The 26062-nt window shown below is 31.4% G+C and overlaps 1 protein-coding gene across 1 annotated transcript; it reads left to right on the top strand.

The window, feature by feature from the left end:
• The first annotated feature begins 9738 nt into the window (after window positions 1–9738).
• Window positions 9739–15022, top strand: LOC117686864 (fucolectin-like). Its single transcript, XM_066085965.1, has 4 exons — window positions 9739–9949; window positions 10150–10204; window positions 13932–14159; window positions 14808–15022. The coding sequence occupies exons 1-4, from the start codon at window positions 9812–9814 to the stop codon at window positions 15020–15022; spliced, it is 636 nt and encodes a 211-aa protein (XP_065942037.1). The 5' UTR covers window positions 9739–9811.
• Window positions 15023–26062: the final 11040 nt, after the last annotated feature.

Genomic DNA, 26062 nt, shown 5'->3' with positions numbered 1-26062 from the left:
TTAATAATAAAGCTTTAATTAGAGATCATCAAACATCAATAATTTAAAGATAATTGACAACTTCTGATTCTAAGGCGGCCAGGATGACCCCTTAGGGTCATGACTTACATGCCATAATGATCTGATGCGCCATGACCTAAGGAGGGATAATATCTTTGGATTAAGGTGGGAGTCACAATGGTTTTTATGATATTTGATAATTTCAGGAAGAGCACTTGGGATCATGACCTATACATACCATCTGAAATGCCTTGAACAAAGAAACAATAATATGTGTACATGATATATGATTCAATTTAAGAACCATGATATTAGATCAATCATCTATGTTTTGTAATACTTTCTATGTATATATATATATATATATATACATATATATACATGTATTAGTTTGTGTTTTGTTCTATACTATTCATGTTCATGACTGTAGTATGGCTTAGTCTTATTTTAAATTACACTACAAAATTGTCAAATATATATCACTTGGAACCCCACCCCCAAACAAACTCAAATATAAACTGTAACCCAACCTCCAACCCCCCTTAATTGTCGAATGGTCTATAAAATTAAAATATAATTTGGGGTCTAAACAGTTTTATAAACTGGTAAAAAATGTTATTCTTTAAAAAAAATTACATTACACCTTGCATAATTGACAAATGATCTATTAAGATATGATCAGAAGTCATTTTTTGACCTTGGGACCAATAAATAATATTCAGACAAGTTAAAATTATTAACAATAAATGATTCAAACTAGAAATGTTTACACTTGACATCCAACCCCCCCCCCCCTCCAATCAAACCTGGTTCTAAAGATTCAGTCTTCTTACATTCTTACATGTGCACAGTAGCAAATCTTAAATCATGTCTTGATTTTTTTATCTCTCCTAATGCACATTAACATTTTGGAAATTGCTTAATTCAATTTTTAAGATTTATAAACAAAATGTTATATGCATGTGTATTAGCCTATTTGGGGCAATTGTAAAGTCTCCTAAATAAAGCAGTGTCATCATTAGGCTAGGAATTACCCACATGGATCTAACACTACATATGAATAAGATGAAATACTTTATTATTTCTAGTTCTAGAATGTCAGGGTGTCTCCAAAGGGGAATAACCTATATACAATTCGATGCCCAATGACACAGAGCAAGAATGAATTATATGGTTTAGGGATGAGGATCTCAGAAGTTAACAAAATACACAGTGTACATGTATTATCATTTCCTATTTTATAAAAAAAAGGGGGGGGGGGGTTAAAGACAACACCTGGGGGTCATGTACTTTACACCATCTGATGCATCATAATGACATTAGAAGATATTTTGTATTTTCCTGTTTCATGGGGTCAGAACAGTCCCATAAGGTCATGACTTACATTGTATTTGATGCAATTATAATACATTAAGAAAGAAATATTCCTTCCTTTCTTCCTATAATAACTCATATAAAAATGATAAGTCCCTACACTTACTTACATGTTATACACAAATTTAATACGAAATTGTTTATACAGGGTCAAAATGGGGTCAACTCAATAGTGTAAGTCTGAACAATGAAAAAATAACTTTTGCAATTAAAATAACAGAAACCTTAAAATGCGAAAGGATAGGTAACGATGGTCAGCTTATTTAAAGATACAGTATTCTGTCAAAGGGAGATCACTTATTTAGAAAGTGAAAGTAATACTAATGTATGTTGGCGTCTCATTGTGTGCTACCACATGTAGTATGCTTACCTATATTGGTCAACACCATAATGATAATCCAATTAAAGCACAATAATGAATTCCTTTAGCTGAACATCACAAAAGAAATGTTTATGCATGTTAACTAATCCTTTTCTGCATATGAAAAACATACATGTAAATCAAAGAGCTGGGTAAAACTAATACCTGCTAATGAGACCTGCAGACCTGTATTGTGTACGTAACTTCAGACAAAGATCAGTTATTTGTAACATACATGTATTTTCATGACCTATTCTTCAAAATCCCTTGCACTATTTTATTAGGTAAATAACAGCTTTATGGTGGTAAGAGACACTTGCATATAGTAATGTATACTTCCTATTGAAATAAACAATAAAGAATAAATATAATATTTACCCCCAAAATAATGTTACCTAACATTGTAGAGCAATGGGTTAAAGTGTTTACATGTACATGTCTGTAAGAGCATTGGGGTCCAAGGTGTATTTTTGGGAATTTTACTATTGATATAGATAAATTGTCATGGAGGGGGTGTCTGGACCCCTCACTCCCACCCCTTCTCTAAATCTGTGCACACGATGATGTACATGTAGGCACACAGAAGCAAATCTAAAGCCGGCAAGCGACACGGAGAGGGGGCATACTTTAATTTTTAATTGTGTTTGTTTTATAATATAGACCATTACAGTATATTTTCTATGACATGAAATGTTCATATTACTGATTAACTGAAAATTCAATGCAACCAGTTCAACCCAAAGTTGCACATAAACTGCTGCTCATGTGTATTACTATATGGGAAGGGATCTCATCCTTCATTTATGAAAATTTTAGTTTTTAAATGTATTACCAGAACTTGCATGTGGCCTTCATTTTAATTAAACTGGTACAAAACAGTCTTATTTAGGGGCACACATTTGGTGCTGGTATTAATGTTTAATGACAGCATCTAGTTTTTAAATGTTATTTGAGACTTGATTGCATGATGTTAAATGATTGTTGGTCCCCAAAAAGTCATCTTAGAATCCACACATGTCTTAAACTTATTTGAACCCTACACTCTTAATGAAGCATTGAATCAGGTACTTATATGCCATATCTAATTAGGAGTGTTTCGGCGGTTTAAGTAGCACGTCATTTCAAAATTGTAATAAGGCCCGCCTCTTCAGGAGTTCACCTTATGCATAAATCACTTAATCCCTGTGGTGTTGTGAATATTTTTTTGCATACTTCGTCATGTTGTATATTATCCCAGTTTCCTTAACCCTTTTATACATAGGTTACATTTGGTCACCAAGTCCTTACAAAAAAGTACAGCTTTTTTTCTTCTTCTTTTATTTATTGAAAAGATCCATTCTATTTGCAGAAAGAGTTTCTTGCATAAAAGGTTCAATTTCTGATTGTTTCTAACCTCGTTTTTGGAGATGAGTTCTTAAATTTTTAAAAACATTTTGAAATTCAGCTTGATTATTCTATGATATCGGGTACATTCTCCTTTATTAAGGCCCTTAAATTAAGGAATGTTCATTAACATAATTATTACTTATTTCGGGATTAAGTTAAATGTAAACATCCCCACCTTATGACCAAATTGGCCACATCTTAGAAATGAACCCTTGACCAGGGGGCCAATAATTTCACCATAACTTAATCGGAATAATAACCATGCTTATATTGTTTTCTAAACTATACACGTATAAATTTTGAATAGTAAAAAAGAAAGTTTTCTACATTAATTTAGTGGCGATAATGGCCAAAATATAGTGCCTCAACCACTGACCAATGTACCATATCTTCGCAATTTTCGTAAAGAGCTTCATTAATATCATAGCAATGTAAAGGTTTACCACATGTGTAGATATAGAGACAGCTTTTCATTATTTTTTTAAAGTAGTAATTACATATTAAAAAGTACTATAATTACATTTAAATTATAAAATATCAATCAAATTTGGTAGAGTGAATTGCAATGAAAACAAATGAAAACGAATTTTTATGTATAAAAAATCATTTAAGAATATGTCATTCTCAGTTGGTTGGTAGGTTGATAGAGTGAATTGCAATGAAAACAAATGAAAACGATTTTTTATGTATAAAAAATCATTTAAGAATATGTCATTCTCAGTTTAAAAAAGATATCAAAGATCAAATTTTAATAAATTTCAAAGACTTCAGGAGATTGTTACTGCAATGAAATGGTTGTTTGGATTTCAACTTGTTGTTTTGTATAAATAGTGGGTTTAACTTTAGGGTGTATTATTCTTAATGTGATATAGATTAAAAGGAAATCAATTTCAATAAAAATCAAAACCTTCTTGAGACTGTAAACATAGAAATGACTGATTTTTTTTTTTAATTTTATAATGCGTCATTTCGAGTATATTAAAGAGATATATTTAAAGGAAATCAATCTTAGAAAACTCGAGATAGTGCAGGGGAACTTAATGAAAGGATTGTTAGAATTTTCATTTGATAAATCCTTTTGATAAACCATTCAATATTCAATGCGCTATTTTGAGTATAAAATATAAAGCCCATCATTCTTTATTAATGTCAAAGTCTACCAGTGATTGCAATGGAACGATTATCTGAGCTTTAAATTAAAAAGCAATGTTCCAAGTATGTTTGAAGATTAAGACGTAGCATAAAACATTTTCAAGTGCTTATGTTATTTTTTTTCAAGATTAGGTGATTTTTAATATAAAAACAAGAGGCTTCTAGGCGCTGACGGTCACATCAGCACCATCACAAGATGATGGACTTGTCAGATAGTTTAAAAGGATTTGTATTTTTTTTATTTTATTTTTTTTATAATCGTTATTATCATTCTTATAATCTGATGTATGCAAACATCAATTAACAAAAAGGGCGACAATATCCGAAAAAATATCAGGGTTTTTTAAATTTTTGCCCCTGGGACCTTTAATTGCAATTTTGGAGTGGGTAAAATAACAGTTTGTACCCTAAAGAGTTGGATGGTTTAATAACCTGAGCACACTTTTGAAAGTGAAGTTGTATCCAGCGGCCATGAATTCATCAATCTAGATAATGGTTGTATATTATCCCAATTTCCCTTACTCTTTTATACATAGGTTAACTTTGGTCACCAAATTCCTACAAAAAAGTATTGCATTTTTATTGTTTTTCTTCTTTTGTTTATTGGTGAGATCCATTCTATTTGCAGAAAGAGTTTCTTGCATAAAAGGTCCACTTTCTGATTATTTGTAACCTCGTTTTTCTAGATGAGTTTTGAAATCTTCAAAAACATTTTGTAATTCAGCTTGAGTACTAGTATTTCACAGATGTCAGGTACATTCTCCTTTAAAGGACATATCGCATGTTTCTCAAGTATGGGACATTTTACATTTTTTGGCTTCCTTGTGTATCTAATAATTACTCCTAACAGTTTGTTAACGGTATAAAAGCGGTAATTAGCCATAATATCAATTAAAATTATAGCCCCGATCGTTTAAAAACTCGTTAATTAGATAGCGTGTCACGTGGTACAGTGACGTCACATGCGACCTTCTTCGAACAGCTGATTGTAAACAAATATGTAGGATTAGCATTATCTTCTTTAAATTTTGACATTTATTCACCATTTACGTTGGGTTTTTTTTACATGCTGACTAAATTAAAAGAATCTTATTATACAGTCGTACATGTTTAAGCCACCAGTACGGATAAAAACGATGATATTGCCGAAGAAGAGACGATGAAGTCGGCAATGGCGATCAGATTGATCGACGTGAAAACATTGTAAACACAACTTAGTAATGATTGTAGCTGAAATAAATCGGTTAAAGGTGTTTATTTATTAAAATCTACAACAGTTTTGTTTTTTGGCGTTCCTAACGACTCAAAATGTTCATTATTGTAAAACTGTGGTGCACAAGAAGTTTGTTTCTTCGGCAGTAACTGGTCACAACTTTCTATAAGGTTGTTTACTCTATATTACACTGGATTGTAAAAGCAGGCAAGAACGTTTTCCTTAATTATTCTTTATTTCTGTAAGATCCCATCTCCGTATGTTTTTATCCCTTTAATTATAAATGTATATCAACAAACTTTGTCTATTTCTCGCATAAACATTCAATATCGACAACTCGATCCTTGACTTCTCCCACAAAAAATAAAACTCACAGAAATCTCACCTTCCGATGATATGATTTCTGCAGAGGTGAGCTACATGTATGAATGAAGAAATCATTTTTACAAAACCGACGCATACATGAACGTATAGTTTAACAATAACGATGAGAAAACAGCTAATGAAGCGAGGCGGTATCCAAAATGGCGTCCCCTCTCGTTATTTTTCTCCGATGAACTTGATGAACTTGCGTTTTGTACACAGGCCCCTGTTCATAAACTTCAATTTTTTCTTTTTGAAAAATGAATACGATTTATTTATGAAACTATGATTACAAAAATATACCATATAATTAATGATATATATGTATTGAATGTTTATTTATAAATCCTTTCGTCGACAGATAGACCACTATTTGTCGCAAGATTTCCGCATACTTTCGTAAGGGAAACTTAAAAAAACAACAGTCCAAATCCCAATTTCCGACGGCTAGAACACCCACAGGAGGCACAAAACACCATCATGTCCCGTTATCGGCAATTAAATAGGTGATAATTAGTTTAATTGTCGTTTAAATCTAATCGAATTACAAAGATGGCTGACAGCACCTTCTCGCTCGAGGTCGCATATGACGTCACACATCATGGCGGGTAGATCGAGAGAGAAAATATGCATATCGCGGCATTTGAATTTCATCGCTCGCAAACTCACGAATTAGGCAGAATATTTTATGAAAACGTTTATAAACTTCATTTTTAATGAGTATAGAATGATTTTATTTAAAAAATTTCGAAAATTGAAAATCATGCGATATGTCCTTTAATAAGGTCCTTAATATGAGGAATGTTCATTAACATAAGTATTACCTATTTCCGGATAAAGTTATTTGTCGTCAATTTACAAATTCTTCTCCTAGGGCCCACCCAAACGCCCGAACGTTTGGTCTTGTAGCATGTAATTTTACAATTTCGGTGAAGGGATTTTTAACATCGTAACTGCACATTTTGTTTATATCCAACACCTGTGGAAGAAGAAATCCATATTAAAAGATTTAATACATTTCCGTTGTAAGACTGTAAAACAATGGAGGAAAATGATTTTAAGGACATCATAAGCAGATATTTAGTTTGTTCTCAAATCTGTATAGTACAAGAAAGGTACAAAGGAAGATTAACTTAGATAAAACAATCCCACCTTATGACCAAATTGGCCACATCTTAGAAATGAAACCCTGGCAAGGGGGCCAATAATTTCACCATAACTTAATCGGAATAATAACCATGCTAGTATTGTTTTCTAAACTATACATGTTTAAATGTTATATAGTAAAAATGAAAGTTTTTTACATTAAGTTAGTGGCAATAATGGCCCAATTATAGTGCTTCAACCACTAACACATGTACCATATCTTCACAATTTTCGTAAAGGGCTTCATTAATATCATGGCAATGTAAAGGTTTACCACATGTGTAGAAATAGAGACAGCTTTTCATTATTTGTTTTTTAAATTAATTATTAATTATTAAAAAAGTACTATAATTCCATTGAAATTATAAAATATCACTCAAAATTGGTAGAGTGAAATGCAATTAAAAAAATGAATTTTTATGTATAAAACATTTAACAATATGTCATTTTCAGTTTAAAAAAAGATATCAAAGATCAAATTTTAATAAATTTCAAATAGTTCAGGGAATTTTTATTGCAAGAAAATGGTTGTTTGGATTTCAAGTTGTTGTTTGTATAAATAGTGGGTTTTACTTTACGATGTATTATTCTATGTATGATATAGATTTAAAGGAAATCAATCTCAACAAAAATCAAAATCAACTTGAGACTGTAAACAGAGAAATGACAGAATTTTTTTATAAACAGCGTTTTTGTTTGTTTGTTGTTCTTTTGTTTTTTATTTGTAATTTTTAGTTTTTTTTTTGTTTTTGGTTTTTGCAGAAACTTTTAATTTTATAATGTGTCATTTCGTGTATATTAAAGATATATTAAAAGGAAGTCAATCTTAGAAAACTCAAGATATTGCAGAGGAACGCAATGAAAGGATTGTTAGAATTTTCATTTGATAAATGCTTTTGATAAACAATTTAATATTGAATGCCCTATTTAGAGTATAAAAATATAAAGTAAATCATTCTTAATCAGTGTCAAAATCTACCAATGATTGCAACGAAACGATTATCTGAGCTTTAAATTAAAAAGCAATGTTCCCTTTATGTTTGAAGATGAGGACGTATACAAACATTTTCAGTGCTTATGTTCTTAATTCTTTCTCTCTCAAGATTATGTGATTTCTAATATAAAAACAAGAGGCCTCTAGGCGCTTACGGTCACATCAGTACTATCACAAGATGATGGACTTGTCAGATGGTCTAAACGGATTTGTGGGTTTTTTTTTAGCTTTTTTATATTCGTTATTATCATTATTATAATCTGATGTATGCAAACATCAATTATACAAAAGGGCGACAAGATCCGAAAGAATATCAGGGTTTTTATATTCTTGCCCCTGGGGCCTTGAATGGAGTGGGTAAAATAAAAGTTTGTACCCGAAAGAGTTGGATGGTTTAATAACCTGAGCACACTTTTGAGAGTGAAGTTGTATCCAGCGGCCATGAATTCATCAATCTAGATAATGGACTTATTGGGCATCGTAGCCTGACAATTAGCATATTTTCAAACTTATTTAGAATTACAAAAATTAAATGAACCCAAGCCAAAATATCAACCTCTTGGGAATGCACCATTGACCAATGAACCAAGGATTACTCAGTAAATTTGCTATTACTGTTGTCACGAATGTGTATATAGGATTAGAAAAAAAGAAAAAAGATTGATGTGTTAATAAAGTGGTCATAATAGCCCAACCAAATGACCAATAATTACTTAGTTACTAATGGAACCTTCAATAAACCAGTTTCGTTTCATGAACATCAAACCCGCATATTTAGTGCTTTAATACATTCAACATAGATACGTATTCAAAGTTCCGCGGCGCGTCGGTTGACAATGGTTTTATCGGGGTGTCAATTGCAACTGTTACCTTACCAAAACAGGCACAATTCATATATCATATTTTGTTTTACATACATAGCGTTATGCGAGGAAATCAACTCAAAACGTTAAATTGAAAATATAACAATAAGTTAAATACTGGGCTTCAAAAGTTCCCTGCAGGTACGAATTTTAAATCATTACTACATACAGGGATTTTAGCATCTTCTGAAGACAAAATTACCAGATATGAATCTAGAATTTATGTCAAAGCAGATAAAACTATCAAATAACAGTAACGGCAGTTTAAATATCGTAAGTTTAACAAGCTAAGTTAATTTTGAAACAACAAAATGAATATACATGTAGTAGGGGATCTGAATAGAGAAGATAAAAATATGACCATTGTATTGACGTCAATAAATTGCACTTAGAATGTTTTTGCAGTACAATTTCAATTTGTTCATGAAAGTCAAGTTGTATTTCGACAAAAGTGAAGAATATTTTGGAAAACAATTCACTAGTAACTGAAACATTATTCTTCTTTTTTTCATGTATTTAATGGTCTCAGCTGTAAGAACTAATTTTGTTCTTCCTTTCATTTTTGAAGTAAAGAAACAAAAGTGTATGTGCTATTGATTACAAATATTGAAGTTGTTTGAATATATTAAAATAAATAGGACAACTTGTTTTTGGATTGGTTGCTGTACGGATTGGTTGATCTTGAAAATTTGTTAATCGAAATATTGTATTTTATATGTTTATGCCAAATATTTTGTTTTATTTATGGTTCAATATTGGGAAACTGCAGAGAAAAAAAAACAATGATTAATTTTATAGAAGCAGTTTTATATCTGCATTTGATCATATTGATAAATTCTAACCGACCTGTGTTTTCATCTACTTGGCATTTTACCAAAATAGGACATGTTTCTGAGACGCAGGATGCAGACGTTTTAGATATCCAACCCCTTCACGTCAATTCTCTTGGAGAGTGTGCGATGCATTGTGGAATCAATGCACTTTGTATTGCGTTTGATTTTTGTTTTCTTAATGGTTCCCACACTTGTCGGTTGCGCTCTGGACACACAGTACCTTCAAACACCGCTACACAATGTGGACTTTACGAAATGACAGCTGTAAGTACATTTTTACATTAAGACTTTTACACCTTAATCAATGACATGATACTTAGAAGGGGTGCAGAGAAGAGAGAGAGAGAGAGAGAGAGAGAGAGAGAGAGAGAGAGAGAGAGAAAGAGAGAGATTTTGTAAAATTGAGTAATATTCTCTGTTCGTTTTTTTATAATATACATAATAATACACATATACATTTACAGAAGAAAGATTGTTCGGGTGGAATCTTCATAACATCTCAAAGAATATGCAAGAAAAGTAAGTTAATGCTTTAAAAGGGCGATAATTGCAAACCTGTGAAAATTCTTTTCAAAAACCACTGCACTAGGCATGCCAATATTTACACCAAAGCTTGTATACATCGTGAATATTCGGAATTGTTAAAATTGAAATTGCTAGACCTTTACTGGGGCCCAAAGAGGGATTTAAAGTTTATTAACTGAAAAATAAAATTAACAAAGAAATGTATAGGAAAAAATGTCAATTCTCAAGGACTTCAATGCTGTAATAATGGAAATAATATACAAGTACCCCAAGATAGTGGAGATTCTAAATTGTGAAAACAGTGACCGCCGGACAATTACTAGAGCCCCAACAGATGACCAAAGTTTAAAATATACATGTACATTTATAATGGGAAACTGTTCAGGAATCTTCTTCTCAATAATTAGAATGCTGCAATTTGTTCATATTCACATATCGCGCGGTATTCAATTTGTCTGTACATGTACCTGTTGGTTTGTCATAGAACTGACAACTTCCGAAGATAAGCATTCAATCCCTAAATGAATATTTTTTATATTTACAGTGAAATAGAAAAAAAAACATATTTGACTGCAAAAGGGTATTTTAGACCTGAAATTTTAGTCCGATTTGATGTATAATATTATTATGAATACAACCATGTCAAAGATGTTTTGTTAAACTCTTCAATCTTTCATGTAAAAATAAAATGTTTCTGATAATTTATATTTTTATTTTTTATATTATTTAATCAATGGATCAAATCTAAAGATTAATTGTCACATAAAGCACTAATCAACGATTTTATTATATTTTAAGAAAAGTTTCAAATAAACTAAAATGCAAAACAATAATTTTACAAAAATTGCAGTTTATCAAATTTGAACCGATCTTGATTGAAAAAAAATGTGATCCTAATCAGAATATTTTGAATTGAAATTTTACAAGAAATGCTTAAATTTTAAAGAAAGATTTAGGAAAAATGTTTTAAATGTGGTTTTCAAGATATACAATGCAATCATTGGTTATTTTTGTTTTGTAAGCATCCTCATATATTCCTATTTAAGGGTAACAGGGTCCTTCGTTCACTTTTCAATTTAGAATTTGGTTATCTTTATAATAATTTGCTGCTGTTATTTAGATTAGTCAGTTGAAGCATCTTAGATCTTATAATATGATTTCTTATCTTCTTTTATGTATCGTCCAATGTATGGAAAAATGTTGAAATATATGAGAGTTTTACAATATATTTTCACTTCATAATTAACATTTTCGAAAAAAGAATGATACGAGAACTACTCTTTAGGTGAGTGATATGTGGCCTACGTGCCTCTTGTTAAAAAGATATGTTTGAAGACGACTTTGCCATTCCTTATAATGAATGACAGGTGATGTTTCGCTAATTTTGTTAGCACTGATCTCAGACAAAAATGGACAAGCTAAACGAAGTTTAGAGTAACTAATATGTCTAATTATTAGTGATCTCTTATACATTACACAATACAGTGTAAAGTCAGGTGTCACGTCCGTTTATTAAGTGTATGTGTATCTTAACTTACAGGTAAAAGGAAGCGCATTTTTTTATTTTGATTAAAATAACAAACCAAGTTGTCATTCCATATATGATTAATAAATTTTCTTTGACAATAACTTTACAAATACACAAACATATCTTTTGTGTGTGTGTGTTCATTTAAGGACGAGATCAAGTAAATGATTCCATAGTACGTTATAACATCATAATTGATCTGTGAAACCTTTTAACAGTATGTCATAGATTTGAATCGGTTGTGCAAAAAACGAAGCAATTTCTTGAAATTCTATATTAAAACGTGAACAATTAATCCCGACAATTGTATGGATTTTGACATCATTTTAAAGGGAAGGTCAAAATCTTGTTTAATGCCGTTTTTTGGAGAGACTGTAGGTATTAGAGATATACATTTCATTAGTCAAATAATGAACGAAACCTTGAGATTTATTACCTTTTTCTTTCTTAATTTATATACATTGACAAATGAGAACCTGATTCTTTATTGTGTTTACTAAAAAATTAAGCCCCGCTACACCATATCAAACAAACCTGTAGTTATGAAGTATCATTGAACATATCAATATCGTACACTTCAAAAACTATTTTTCATTTACTAGATCTTGACCATAGAGAATATATGTTTATAATGATTTCAAAGTGGTTATTGATTTCCCTCTAGTTATCTCCAATTTTTCTTTAAACATAGTCTTTCTTATTTTAAAGTGTTCTTGTCCAGGGTGAAATATTCATCATCTTTAATTTGATTTTCTTCAAATACGGCATGGGCTATTTTCTACCAATAAAAAAAAACCCATCAGTAATTTGAATGTTCTTCCCAAAACAAAGCAAAATAATAAGTTATATTTTAAGGAAACGCATTAAAAATCAGTCGAACACTTACGGTTGCTCTTCTTCTAGAATGAACAATTATATCAACGCATATCTTATTTCTTTCAAAACAGTTTATAATCAGATAACATGCACATCGCCATTTGCCTTGGTGGGTGTTGCGACCGGCTGACGTAAACCAGACTGTCATAGAAGAAAACAATCGATGACACGTCGAAACAAGCCATATTTAGGCAGAAACAAACACAAGTAGTGTATTTATTATTTGATCGATTTAATAATTATAACTCCATGTTTATGTCTGTATTGACGCACCGTGAGATTATGTGCATGTACCATTAGCATTTCTAAATGTATTGATTTAAGATAACAGCTACGTATACCTTAAAAAAAGATGGACGTTCAGAAGGAAGAATATTTTCACAAGAAAATTTGACGAAGCAATCACTAACAAGTTCAAATATTAATTTATTATTTAAGATTGACTATATTAATGCTTGTTAGATTTCATTGGATTTTCATCCATCGTGTGAATGTTTCGAAGACGTCCAATAATGATTGAAAGTTTAAGGATTTTTTCCCCTGAATCTCTGGCGATCTAATTTAACTATATAATACATATCCATAAAAATGTAAACATTTTTATACTGATTCTCCTTTATTTATGAAGAATCGATTTTGTTTACAAATCCTTTGACAGGTGTGTGGATAACTGAACACTACGTATTGAGAAAGAAATTCTGTGGTGAAAACAATCACTGTAACTGAGGGAGGCAACTGTAGCTAAGTTTATTTGATTTGATTATCATAGAGATTTACTCCCCCAATTGAAAAAAAAAATCCTTCACGACAGGATGTCTTTCTCACTATGAATTTAAACATACACGCTAAAAATTTTAAAGGGTGCTTGTACGGTAGATTATTAAAGGAAGGTTGGTTTTAAGTTATTATGCTATTTAATCATCAATAGCGAGACATAATGTTGAACCAGTGTAATGATTTTAAGGTAACTCATTGTTGGTGTTCATTCAAAGCTTGATTTACGTCTTTCTATGGTTGAGTCGTGCTGAATTGAAAGTTACGTTTTAGTTTTGTCAAATCACTCAGTATGATACTTTACTGACCTAATCTTAAACAATATATTTATTATCATATATAACTCAATCGCGACAATTCCATCAAGACCTTTAGCAAAGCAATGTTCAACTTTTTATGCTATATATATATATATATATATATATATATATATATATATATATATATATATATATATATATATATATAGGCACATTATTGCATTTTTTTTTATTATGGTGATCACTTTAAATCTGCATTTTGTTTTTGTATTACCAATGGAAGTTTTGTCGGACCTTGCATTGCGTAAACCTACCAAACAGTCGTCAACCTTTGCAATTCATACAGCTGAGTATGCTGTGGATGGTAACTATGGCACAGACCTTATGATCGACCAATGTACATCCACAGATACAAACGACATAAACCCCTGGTGGATGGTAGATCTGCAAACTGTGTGTTACATTACATCTGTCAGAATAGTCAACAGAGGACCGGATAGCACCGGAATAGGTAAAGCTACAAAGTAAATTAGATATTAAAATAAAGTGCACTGTTATAGTCCCTAACTTTATCTTATTAGATTACATGTACCCCACTCCCCCCTCCAAAATAAAAACAGAAAAAAGCAAACATCCCCCTCCCCTCGAAAAAAAAACAAAACAAAAACCAAAAAAAAAAAAAAATACAAAAAGAAAAAAACAAAAAACCCGAAGAAGCTCTCAATCTGTTTTCAAATTTTCTTTGCAAAAAGAGGATGCACAAACAAGTTTTATCTGATCGGATACATTTTTGCAAGTTCAATAAAAGTTTAACTATCTAGATATGAATTGATTTAAGAAAATTATGATGGTTGTTCCATATGTAATGTAGTTTGTAATTCTGTGCCATTATATAACACTTTGCACATTTTGTAAATAAAAAACCCATTGAATACCTATATAAAATACCTTTCAAAAGGTTAAACAAGAGACTTCAGCACCTCATAGTTTGAAACTTATAGACATTTAAAAGAGCCAATAGAGCCTATCGTTGACTACTGTTGTAAAAATAGTAAAAAACGGGATGAGAGTATTGGTCTATCGTACAATAAACATTACGATTTCAGGGTTTTTTTTTCACTTACATCTTTTAATACCATTCGTTTGTTTCAATTATTAGATTCATCACACCGACTGCGGGATGTTACTGTCACTGTAGGGCTGACAGAATCAACTGTCAACATTGTCTGTGGTTTCTTTGCTGGCCCCGGTACTCTGTCACAGGTGGTCATCATCGACTGTCCGACAATACCAGAGGGGAGATTCGTAAAGATCTCCAAAACAACCGAGTATCTCACTCTTTGTGAAGTTGACGTCTTTGGAGTCGCTGTATAATCATTGCCATAACCAACGTCTTATAGTTGAAACGTTACGTGAATCGTTTTAATTTCGCAGAACTGGATGAACGTATTGTCTATTCATTTTAAGTTGACTTTGTCGATGGCTTAAAAGTTTGGTTTTTATTTTTTCTTTTACAGTGGTGACAACTCTTAATTATACATATACGTGTTCGTTCGTAATATAATGCATGCATTTGATATTAAAAATGTAAATGCATGTAACTTTATATACCAGTGTGAAATTTTAAGAAAAGGTTTTCAAAGTTTTTTTTTTTTTTTTTTTTTATTATCGATTTATTTACATCATACCTGTAAGATGACAACAATTACAGTAGATAGTGAACATGGTACTTGAAATTGTTTGTTTGATTTCAAATCATTTATTTTTTGTTTTGTTTATTGACTTTATACATGTATGCACATATGTCTATTAAAATACATATAATTTGAATGTCGCATTTATTATTCAAGGAACTGTATTTGCTTAGATATTCGGGATTTTCATAACCTGGATTTATCGTTCGTAACACGAGTTATCTCTCCATTAGAGCAGGTATAGCGCTATGTAACCAGTATAAACAATTGGTTGAAACAAACGTTTTTTGTCTTGTTTAATCGGTTATTGATGTAAATTGTCGATGTAGAAAAACGATTGTGCAATTAAAGGATGTTGTTATACTAAAATACTAAAGAAGAACCCCCCCCCCCCCAAAAAAAAAATACAAAAACAAAAACAAAAAAAACAAAGAAGCAAACAAACAAAAACAAACAGTAGGTAGATTTAACGAGCGCGTTTAATTGTACCATATCCAGGCACATACTATAGTTTTTTAAAAGTGGATTGGGAGTGTGGGACTCATAAAAAAAACATCGACAAACCAAAAAATTAAAAAAAGGAAAGGAAAAAAAAGAAAAAGAAAATTACAACTTCTCAAATCGTGAAAATCCTAATCCGTGTGTGTATGGGTGGAGAGGGGGGGGGGGGGTGGGGGTTGTAGTGTACTACTTTACTGTATGTATACCACAAATCATAACACCATTTCCTTCTTTTCACAGATTCACAATTTATTTACTTGCCCCGCAAAAAGGTGGGTGGGGGACTTCATGTTATTAACATTTTTATATATGTAAATTTATGAACATATCTGCTGCAAGTAGTTGGGAGGGTAGTCCCCCATACCCTACCCCTCATTGATGCCAGGCTCCTGCCATCTACCAATATATAATGCAGTTGCTGGCGATGAGGTGCGTGGTTTCAGGGGAGCACTGCTGATACATGTACACTGTATTATACAGAGAAGTGGACATGCAAACCAATCCTAAAGACATGTATAATTTTGTCTGTCTACCTCTCAAAACAGAATATTTCAATCTATCAGTATGTCGAGGTACAAAGATTGGCATTATACCTACGTACGTACGTATCTGCATTGGTTATTGGCAGGCCTTACAATACTTCCTTTTGATGGATTTTATTTAGAATAATGAATGAATAATTTCAATTTCATCATTATGGGAATTTAAGCGATAATGGGTAAAAACATCTACAACCTAGCTTTTGCGCAACTTTTCGCATACATCGCTGGAAATCATGTTTTCATATAAAGTTGCGTTCCGATTTTGATCGACAACATTCGCGTTAATATATATATATATATATATATATATATATATATATATATATATATATATATATATATATATATATATATATATATATATATATATAGTTCATTGCATTCTTAATTTTTCATGAAAAGTTTATTCCCTTAAATGTTGTTTCCTATGTTTGGTACGTGAATAAAGTAAAATACAATTATATTAAGGGCACTGAGATAAATGATAAAAGTAATAAAGGTACTAAAAGTTTAACAAAATACAAAAAATGTGTTTAAGCTGTTCCCTTAAAAACTTAAAAGAAAAAAGATCTCTTATTTTAAACCAAAGACATTCTAATTTCGATGAAATCTATATTTCAAAGCACTGAGCTCTATTATTACGCTGTCATTCTTCTTAACCTTATAATACCGGTCAAAGACTCTGTTTTGTTGAGAAATTCAAATCATTTTCATTAGTTAAACATCCTGCATTACAGCTGCCTGAATTGATGACTGTCGGTGCCCACTGCGTGTATACTTATTTTTTGTATCAAAACATGGCATTTCGAACGAATACATCTCCACAGGCTAGTGCGAACATCATATTTTGAAAGAGTGTTTGGGGCAAAGAGGGGGGTTGGGGTTGGAAAAGCAGACCGACCGAAAATCAAGACAAAAACAAATAATATGGGGACTGTTCGTTAATAATCTATATTTCTATATTTGATTTCTTTAGAAACAAAAGTCGATTTTTAACTCCAGTCCTCTCTAATATTCATAACATCTTTCATTTCTGCGGAACAGGTGGGTTCATTTTTATCAAGGAAACCACTATACCACCATCAATCCGTTAGCTAACAAAAGGAGTTATTATCCCGAAAATAAGACTCCAAAAGTTTTCTTTCGCATTGTTTGCCGATTAAGCAAAACTTTGTACATCACGTTATACATTGGAACAAAATGATTTCTTTCCGTTCATTTTAGTTTTTATTTTAACTTTTGATGTTTTCTGTTTGGTAATTAAAATATTATCAAATGTTTTTGCTGTAAGAAAAGTCAATTTTAAGTAAACGTCAGTCGTTGTATATGTAAACTCCCGCACTGCTTACTCATCTTCTAATAAACAGAATTACTGCATACCTGCTATGAGGAGAAAAAAACTATTTCAGTAACGGTAACTCTACTTTATAGGACCCCCGAATATGAGGACAGAAAAAAGTGAAGCAACAGATAACTTGATATTAGAACTATGTATAGTTTGCTGGTCAAAATTTCAAATTTTAATCGTTTTCAAAGATTTCTAGAGATTTTATTTCTCAGAACTTATGCTACAGCTACTATTAGACAACACCGATTTCTATCTGAGACATGCCATTCCTAATTTTAATGATTCAGAAGTTACTTCCCCGTTATATATGCACTGAATCAAACAATAATGTACAGTGTTTCGATATTCTATTGAATATATGATCGATAAACTATTCATAAATAGATTAATTACATTATCTTTGTTGGCATAACAAGAGTGTAATTATTTCCCTTTTAAAACTATTTATGTTCGAATAAGCTTAGAAAATTGTATTTTTTATTACCCAATCTGTAAGCCCATTTGAGTAAAAAATATCACCAAAATCTGCGATATTTTTCTATTTATCCAAAATAAATATACACGTTTTCCTCTCAATTTATTTGAATAATAAAATGTTGTTTTCTTCTGTGATTCATTTGGGATATGAGGTTACGTATCGATATTACAGGAAAAAAAAACCTCATTAACCTTTTACTTTCTCTTCCTTAATAGGCTGTAAAGTAAGTCTTAAAGTGATAACTAACTTTTTGCCATTGAAACTAATTATGTACTTCAGACTTGTCAAGAGATTCAAGGGGTGGGGTTGGTGTCATAAAAAAAACCAGTCAGTACATGTACGGGACTTTTCACTCATTTAGTCGAAACTTTCATATAGCAGCCGGCGCATTTATTTCAGTTTATAGCCGGTGCTAACAATCCAATATTTCAATAAACAACCGTAACTTTCAAAATCCTTGTGTATTCAATATAGTTCGTTTAAAATATACTTATATGTTTATTTTGTCTTCCTTCATGAGTCAGAATAGATTTACATATATTTTGTTGTGTCAGAACCAGTGCAATATATTTTCTAAATGAAAATACTAGTAAAATACCTTGTTAGATATGGCTTTTGATTCGTACCCAGGTAAGAACTTATTCTGTATTTGGATACGTATTATGCTATTAAGCAAATTACATTAATAATAAATTACAATAATTCCTAACATGTTCCGTGAACATCGATTGTTTTTTTTTAAATTTCCTTGATTTTGGGACACTTTTTTTTTGTGGCGTGACCCATAGAATATCTATAGACTAGCAGCAGTACAATTTTCCACTAGAAACATCGAACGCCGATTTTTACGGATAGCAGCAGTTTAGGTACTACATCGTGAAAATGTGTTTGGTGTGCATTTACATATAACTCTTGTTCAACAAACCATTTACGTATTTAACAATGCATGTAAACACATATTGAGGTTAATTATAAAAGCAAATCTTTCATCACTTCTTTAAAGTTTGTTGTTACCTATTCAGTAATAGAATATCGTCTTATTGTACTTCAAAAGCAAACATTTTCAAAGAAATACAACAATTTAAGATCATATTCTTTTTTAATTAAAATTCACTTAAGTTAGAAAATTAGTTTTCAAATAGGCTAGGAAGAGTTTTTCTTAGAAAGAGAGGTATTTAATGCCATAAGACATATGAAGAACAACAAATCTCCCTGAGGTAATGGGTACACTTCTGGTTATTTCAATTTTTTTTTAAAGATATTAAAGATTGTTGCACGAGCCATTGAATGTATATTTTTGAAGAAGGAATTCACCGTTTCACAGAGACTTGGAATTATCTTATGTCTACCTCAAGGTGATCAGCCTAGACAGTTTAATAAAAAATCTGGCGACCAATTACTCTTTTAAATGTTTAAATTATTTAAGGGTGAGATCAGATCAAATAAAACCTCTATATTGCCAGTAACAGTCAATATGTGATTATGAAAACCCAATATTATTATCTTTGTCCGTTTTCAAGTAACCAATTACAATAGAGTCTACAATTCTTCATACAATGTTCAATGTTAGACCCCACACCCTTTTGACCCCCCCCCCCCCCGAACAGTGGTTGTCTAACCCAAAATGAGTAAAATCAAACCAGGGTGCACAACCAGATATGCAGGCCTATCGTATTCTAGAATTTTGTACAATTCTGTTCAGCCATCTCTGAGAAACAAGTTCAGAGCGGGAAAGAAGATGGAGAAAAAGACAAAGAATAATAATACATGTAATAATAACCGTACAGAAACAATAACTCTCCAAATTTCATTCGGGGGACTTAATAATAAAGATTAAATAGAGATAGGATCATCAAACATCCAAAATTTAAAGATAATTGACAATTTCTGATTCTAAGGGGGTCAGGATGACCCCTTAGGGTCATGACTTACATGCCATAATGATCTGATGCGCCATGACCTAAGGAGGAATGATATCTTTGGATTAAGGTGGGGGGGGGGCACAATGGGTTTTATGATATTTGATAATTTCAGGAAGAGCACTTGGGATCATGACCTATACATACCATCTGAAATGCCTTGAACAAAGTAGCAATAATATATGTACATAATATATGATTAAATTTAAGAACCAAGATATAGATCAATCATCTATGTTTTGTAATACTTCCTATGTATATATACATGTATTAGTTTGTGTTTTGTTCTATACTATTCATGTTCATGGCTGTAGTATGGCTTAGTCTTATTTAAATTACATTAAAAAAGTGTCAAATATATCACGTGGAACCCCCACCCCCAAACAAACTCAAATATAAACTGTAACCCACTCCCTCCTTAATTGTCAAATGATCTATAAAATCAAAATATAATTTGGGGTCTAAACGGTTTTATAAAATGTTAAAAATGTTATTCTAAAAAAAATTGCATTACATCTTGCATAATTGACAAATGATCTATTAAGATATGATCAGAAGTCATTTTCTACCTTGGGATCAATAACTAATATTCAGAAAAGTTAATAACAATAAATGATTCAAATTATAAATGTTTATACATGTACTTTACATCAAACCCCCACCCCCACCCCCTCCAATCAAACCTGGTTCTAAAGATTCAGTCTTCTTACATTCTTACATGTGTACAGTAGTCAATTTTAAATCATTTCTTAATTGCTTTTTCTCTCCTACTGCACATTAACATTTTGGAAATTGCTTAATTCAATTTTTAAGATTGATAAACAAAATGTTATATCCATATGTGTATTCGCCTGTTTGGGGCAATTGTAAAGTCTCCTAAACCAAGCGGTGCCATCACATGCGCGGATCTAGAGGGGGGTCGGGGGGGGGGGGGTCCTGACCCCCCCCTGGAAAATGAAAATTTATTAAATTAACATAGTAAATTTATCGCGAAAATATGCCTCGGACCCCCCCTGGCAAACACAATTATCCTTCGGACCCCCCCCCCCCCTGGAAAAATTTTCTGGATCCGCGCATGCATCATTAAGCTATGTATTAACCACATGGATCGAACACTACATATGAATAAAGATAAAAATAAAATACTTTATTATTTCTTGTTCTAGAACGTCAGGATGTCCTTTAAGGGGGCATAACCTATACACAATCTGATGTGCAATGACACAATGAGCAAAATCAAATTTTATGGTTAAGGGATGAGGATCTCAGAAGTTAACAAAATATACAGTGTATCATCATTTTCTATTTCATAAAGGGGGGGGGATAAAGACAACACTGGGGGTCATGTACTTTACACCAATTGATGCATCATAAAGACATTAGAAGATTTTTGGTATTTTCCCGTTTCATGGGGTCAGAACAGTCCCATTAGGTTATGGCCTACATAATGCATTTAATGCATTAGCATTATAATACATTAAGAAAGAAATATTCCTTCCTTTCTTCCTATTGTAACTCGTATAAAAATAATAAGTCTCTACACTTACTTACATGTAATACACAGATTAATACGAAATTGTTTATACAGGGTCAATATGGGGTAAACTCAATAGTGTAAGTCTGACAAATGAAAAAAAAATAACTTTTGCAATTAAAATGACAGAAAAATTAGGTAACGATGATAAGCTTATTTAAAGATACAGTATCCTGTCAAAGGAGATAACTTATTTAGAAAGTGAAAGTAATACTTATGTTTGCTGGTGTCTCAATATATTGTGCTATACATGTATTATGCTTACCTATATTGGTCAACATCATGATGATAATCCAATTAAAGCACAATAATGAATTCATTTAGCTGATCATCACAACGAAATGTTTATGCATGTTAACTTAAATTTTCCTGCATATGAAAAACACATACATGTAAATCGAAGAGCTGAAATTATTTTTTTAATGCGGCTGACTTCAGTCTGAAAAGATCTATTTTATATATGACTTCCGTTAGATAATATGATTTTTTAATTCAGGTTGAACAAACTAACCGTACATAAATCAAAACCAGATAAAACACATCAGCATGTTTTCCAGTCGTCTTTTTCAGCAGCCATGACAGTTCTCGCGTGATTTAATGGAATTTACGCTTGGAGTTTTGATGGGTTTGATAACGTGAATGTCAGTGTAAATAATCGATCTTATCTCTTTCTATCATTAAAGCTTCATTTTTGGAAATAATGTACAATGGAAAATTTATATTTACCGCGTTAATTATGTTTAAAATATGGGAGTTTTTATAGTCAGTTGAAGATCCGCTCCTGAATTCTCAATGGCTGTCCGGTCAAGGTCAGTAAACATGGCGGGAAAAAACGATATATGAACTATACTATACTTTTAGATTAAGTTATGCCATAGACATTTACAATGTTTGAGTTCAGATAAGAAATGCAAATGCTATTGTTATTCATATACAATCGTTGCGGGAGTGAATCACTTGCACCATTACGTAGATCCTATGAAGTTGTAGCCCCCCCCCCAAAAAAAAAAAAATAATAATAAAAATCCGGAGAGGGCTACATTATCGCAACTTGATTTCAAGTTGTTATTTGCATAAATAGTGGGTTTTACTTTAGGATGTATTATTCTTAGTATGATATAGATTTAAAGGAAATCAATCTCTATAAAAATCAAAATCTTCCTGAGACTGTAAACATAGAAATGACTGATTTTTTTTTAAATTAACAACGTTATTGTTTGTTTGTTGTTTTTTCGTTTCTGTTTTTTTTTCAGGAACTTTTAATTTAATAATATGTCATTTCGAGTACATTAAAGAGATATATTTAAAGGAAGTCAATCTTAGAAAACTCCAGATAGTGCAAGGGAACTCAATGAAAGGATTGATAGAATTTTCATTTGATAAATTCTTTTGATAAATTATTCAATATTCAAAGCGCTTTTTAGAGTATGAAAATATAAAATCCATCATTCTTTATCAATGTCAAAATCTACCACTGATTGCAATGAAACGATTATCTGAGATTTGAATTAAAAAGCAATGTTCCCTGTATGTTTGAAGATTAAGAGGTAGAATAAAACATTTTTAGTGCTAATGTTCGTTATTGTCTTTTCAAAATTATTTGATTTCTAAGATAAAAACAAGAGTCCTCTAGGCGCTGACGGTCACAGCAGTATCATCACTAGATGATAGACTTGTCATAGATCTAATTTGTTTAGCGTTTTTATAGGAGATTGAACCCTTATCTAAAGCTCCTTTGGTCGTTAGTATCGTTTTTATAATCTGATGTATGCAAACATCAATTAACAAAAAAGTACGACAAGAGCCGAAAGAATATCAGGGTTTTTATATTCTTGCCCCTGGGACCTTGAATACCAATTTTGAAGTGGGTAAAATAAAAGTTTGTACCCAAAAGAGTTGGATGTTTAATAACATGAGCACACTTTTGTGAGTGAAGTTGTATCCAGCGGCCATGAATTCATCAATCTAGATAATGGACTTAATGGACATCGCAGCCTGGCATTTAGCTTATTCTTAAACTTATATAGAATTACAAAATTTTTTTTTAGGTTCAATGAACCCTACCCAAAATGTCCACCTCTTGGGAATGTACCATTGACTATATAATGAAACAGGGATTACTCAAAAAAGTTGCTATTACTGTAAACTGTTAAAAAGTTTAATGTATTATAAAGTGGCCATGATAGCACAACCAAAGAGCCGAAAATTACTAAATTACTATTGGAACGTTCAATAAATCCAATTTTGCTTCATGAACATTAAATCCATGCATTTAGTGTTTTTAATACATTCAAAACAGATACATATTCAAAGCTCCGCGTCGCGTCGGTTGAAAATGATTTTCAAGGGGTGTCAATTTCAACTGTTAACTTCCTACAAAAGGTACTATTCATAAAATAACATGTTTTGTTCTACATACAAAGAATTTTTGAGGAAATCAACGCAAAAGGTTATAAGGAAAATGAAATTATAAATAAATCACTGAACTTTAAAAGTTCCCTGAAGGTACGAATTATAGATCATTAGATCAAACAGGGTTTAGTTCAATTTAAATTCGTAAATGAAATTCGAGTTGTATTTTCACAATAGTGTAGACCATGTATTTAATGGTCTAAGCTGTAAGAGCTAATTTTGTTCTTCCTTTTATATTTAAAATATAAAATCGATATAAATAAAGAAACAAAAGTGTAGCTATTGATTATAAATATTGAAGTTGTTTGAATATATTAAAATGAATAGTACAACTTGTTTTTGGATTGGTTGATCTACGGATGGGCTGATCTTGAAAAATGGTGAACCGAAATATTGTTTCTTATATATGTTTATGCCAAGCATTGTTTTGTTTTATTTATGGTTCAATATTTGGAAATTGCAGAGAAAAAAAAAGTACTATGATTTTCTTAGCAGCAATTTTATATCTGCATTTGATTAAATTGATAAATTCTTCCGGACCTTTGTCTTCATCTTCTTGGCATTTTACCAAAGAAGGACATGTTTCTGAGACGCAGGATGCAGACGTTTTAGATATCCAACCCCTTCTCGTCAATTCTTTGGGAGAATGTGCGATGCATTGTGGAATAAATGCACTTTGTATTGCTTTTGACTTTTGTTTTCTTAACGGTTCCCACACTTGTCGGTTGCGCGCTGGACACACAGTACCTTCAAACACCGCAACACAATGTGGACTTTACGAAATGACAGCTGTAAGTACATTTTTACATTAAGACTTTTAAAGAAATCTCATATATATATATATATATATATATATATATATATATATATATATATATATATATATATATATATATATATATATATATATATTAAATTCAATAATAATTGAGTAATATTTTTTTTCTTTTTTTTAAAATCTAGGTCTTTTATTTCTTTTCTGAAGGTAATATTTTAATAAATATATATATTTACAGAAGAAAGATTGTTCGGGTGGATTATTCATAACATCTCAAAGAATATGCAAAAAAAGTAAGTTATTGCTTTAAAAGGGAGATGATTGCAAACCTTTGAAAATTCTTCTCAAGAGCAACTGCACTAGAAACGCCAATATTTACACCAAGGTTGTATACATCGTGAATATTCTAACCTGTTAAAATTGTGATCGCCAAACCAATACTGGGGCTCAAAGAGAAGTTTAAAGTTTATAAAAAAATAAAATTAACGTAGAAATAAACTTACTTTGACCTGTGCGTGCACGGGTTGACAATGCATATGATGTCGGACATTTACAAAATAGATACATCGAAGCACCGTGTATTATTGACATTTACATTACCAAACTCCAAGCCTATAATAATGCTATTAATTTAACAACACTTTCTTGAGTTTGAATAATCTAAATGTGTTTCGGGAAAGGCCTTCACCACAGTTAAAATGCTTCCCATAAACCCGTTATGTAGCAGAAAATTGCAGTTTGTAAAGATAAAGAAAATGTTTAAAAAATATATTCTTAAGGACTTCAATGCTGTAATAACGAAAATTATTTACAAGTACCATAAGATAGTGAAGATTCTAAATTGTGAAAACAGTGACCGCTGGACAATTCTAGAACCTGATTTTTTATTGTGTTTACCCTATCAAACAAACCCGTAGTTATGAACAGTCATTGAACAAATTAATATTGTGAGTTTTATAAACCTCTACGCAGTTTTCATTTACTAGATATTGACCTTAGAGAATATATGATAATAAGAATTTCAAAGTGGTTATTAATTTCCCTCTAGTTATCTCCAATTTTTCTTTAAACATAGTCTTCCTTATTTTAAAGTACTAGACTTTTACCCGTGCGTGCACGGGTTGACATTGCATATGATATCGGGCATTTACAAAATAGATACATCGAAACACCGTTTATTGTTGACATTTGCATAACGAAACTTCAAG

Source organism: Magallana gigas, chromosome 1 (genome assembly GCF_963853765.1).
Source record: "Magallana gigas chromosome 1, xbMagGiga1.1, whole genome shotgun sequence".
NCBI classification, from domain to species: domain Eukaryota; kingdom Metazoa; phylum Mollusca; class Bivalvia; order Ostreida; family Ostreidae; genus Magallana; species Magallana gigas.
This window is presented reverse-complemented; position numbering and strand designations above follow the sequence as displayed.